Source organism: Gadus macrocephalus, chromosome 17, assembly GCF_031168955.1.
Source record: "Gadus macrocephalus chromosome 17, ASM3116895v1".
Classification (NCBI taxonomy): domain Eukaryota; kingdom Metazoa; phylum Chordata; class Actinopteri; order Gadiformes; family Gadidae; genus Gadus; species Gadus macrocephalus.
Genome location: NC_082398.1, coordinates 8,133,175 through 8,135,674, shown reverse-complemented (window position 1 = coordinate 8,135,674; position 2,500 = coordinate 8,133,175). Strand labels below are relative to the sequence as shown.

Below are 2,500 nucleotides of genomic sequence, written 5' to 3'. Positions count from 1 at the left end.
CTACAGTTCTTATCATTACTTATAGGCCTATGTGACTTAATAAATACATCTTCCCAAAGATAGAGGCAGCTTGAGATTAAACTGATGAATTAATAAGCTCTGAGATAGAAGTAGAAAGAATCTGGTGGAGGCTGAAGGAGGCTGAGATATGAAGGCTGATGGATAATGATGGAGGCTGATGGAGGAATGGATAATGATGGAGGCTGATGGGGGGATGGATAATGATGGAGGCTGATGGAGGGATGGATAATGATGGAGGCTGATGGGGGGATGGATAATGATGGAGGCTGATGGGGGGATGGATAATGATGGAGGCTGATAGGGGGATGGATAATGATGGAGGCTGATGGGGGGATGGATAATGATGGAGGCTGAGGAATGGATAATGATGGAGGGATGGAGGCTAAGTGATGGTGGCTGAGGGACAGAGGAGGAACATACTTTCTCTTCTCTTTTCCTTCTTTCTTTTCCTTCCTTTCTTCTCTTTTCTTCCTTTTCTCCTCCTCCTCCCTTAAGATGACAGGTCAAGGGTCAAGCATATGTGTGTGTGTGTGTGTGTGGGGGGGGGGGGGGTCATGTGAGCGTATGTGTTTATTAGTAGTCTGTTTATTAGTGTGTCTGCACATCTTTTAGTGTTTTTTTGCATCTGTGTGAGAGAGAGAGAGAGAGAGAGAGAGAGAGAGAGAGAGAGAGAGAGAGAGAGAGAGAGAGAGAGAGAGAGAGAGAGAGAGAGAGAGAGAGAGAGAGAGAGAGAGAGAGGGGGTTGTGTGTGAGAGAGTTTTTCTATGTGTCTCCATCTCTCTGTTTGTCAGAGAGATGGGAAAGAAATAGTTTATGTGTATATGGTCGGGTGTAAGAGAGAGGGAGAGAGAGGGGGGAGAGAGATGTCTGTATGTGCGTGTGTGAGTTACATTGAAAGAGAGAGATGCGAAGTGTGTGTGTGTGTGTGTGTTAGGGAGTGAGAGAAGGGGGAGAGATAGAGAGAGAGGGAGAGAGAGAGAGAGAGAGAGAGAGAGAGAGAGAGAGAGAGAGAGAGAGAGAGAGAGAGAGAGAGAGAGAGAGAGAGTGCCTCAATGTGTGTGCTTGTTTCCTACTCCTCTTCTTCGTTGTTGTTGCTGTTGTTGATGTTGAAGAGGACACCAGCTCCTCCCCCCCTCTGTGACCTTCAGAAAAATACAAGAGCTTTAATCTCTCTACCAATCGCAACGCATGCTCTCAGCCAATCACATCCCAGGGCCAGGGGGATATACAGGAAGTAGCGTCCAATCCCAGCTGAAACTTAAATTTCACTACTTCGCATGCGACAGGTCACTTCATGATGGACTGAACACAATACTTCCTCTCTGGCGATGATGTGACTCTTGTTGCTCTGACAACAGCTTCTCCCTCACCTGTGCTCCCTTGGCCCCTCGCTAATCTCCTGCAGGGCAGTAATGGGCGGAGCCACTCGGACGGTGGGCGGAGTCCCCCCTGGGGCGGGATCTAACGGCGATATCCTGGTCGGCATGGCGGCGACTTTTTCTAATTTCCTATAAAGAGAATCGAACAAAACATTCAGTTCCTGGCTCAAAAGACCATTTCAGTGGCCGTGCGACCTGACTGCCCATTCCGAAAACTCAGCACAACAGAATTCGTCCATCTCGTCCATCTCGTCCATCTCGTCCATCCTTTCGTGGCAGGAATTTGGGGAAAAACTGTGCAACAAGCCGAATAAAACGAACAGGTCACTGTTATGTAAAGTGTAACATTAATAATTAATAAAACTTAAAGTGAGTGCTTTGATGTGCTTGTGATGTGGTTATTGATATTGTAGCACATTATAATAAGTAATAGTTAGGTGAGAGGTAAGAGCTGGTTGTGATGTGGGTATTAATACAGTTACACATTGTTATAACTAATAGAGTTAGATAAGGGGATAAAGCTGGTTTTGATGTCGTTATTAATATTGCAACACATTACAATAACTAATAGTTAGCTGAGCGGTTAGAGCTGGTTTTGATGTGGTTATTAATATGGTAACAAATTACAATAACTAATAGTTAGCTGAGCGGTTTAGAGCTGGTTTTGATGTGGTTATTAATATGGTAACTCATTGTAATAACTAATAGTTAGCTGAGAGGTTAGTGGCTGGTTGTAATGTGGTTATTAATATGGTAACTCATTGTAATAACTAATAGTTAGCTGAGAGGTTACACCCGGTTGTAATGTGGGTATTAATATGGTAAGACATTCTCAGAATGAATAGAGCGCTCACGTAGATAATCACTCACCTTGGTTACCGGGAAGGCGACCTAATTAACACCTGTCCGTAGTCGGGGCCATCGTCATGGAAACAAGCGGGGTTCCCCTAACAGTTGGAGTGAGTGAAAGTTATAATCCACAGAAAACGGCCTTCTATGGTGCAACACAGAAGTCTCTCTCTCTCTCTTCTTTACTCCTTCTGTATCCCCCCCTCTCTCTGTCTCACTCCTCCCAGCTCTCTCCCTCCTCTCTCTCTTCC

General features: G+C 45.2%; 1 protein-coding gene across 1 annotated transcript in view; it reads right to left on the bottom strand.

Moving 5' to 3' along the window:
- Positions 1-2,480, bottom strand: part of cnga1b (cyclic nucleotide gated channel subunit alpha 1b) — a 10,942-nt gene extending 8,462 nt beyond the window's left edge. The window contains exons 1-4 of the mRNA XM_060076997.1: positions 2,271-2,480; positions 1,392-1,529; positions 1,095-1,163; positions 442-510 (exon numbers count right to left, since the gene is read on the bottom strand). Coding sequence (XP_059932980.1) covers positions 442-510; positions 1,095-1,163; positions 1,392-1,507 — 254 coding nt within the window. The 5' untranslated portion in view covers positions 1,508-1,529; positions 2,271-2,480. The remainder of the gene's footprint in view (positions 1-441; positions 511-1,094; positions 1,164-1,391; positions 1,530-2,270) is intronic.
- Positions 2,481-2,500: the final 20 nt, after the last annotated feature.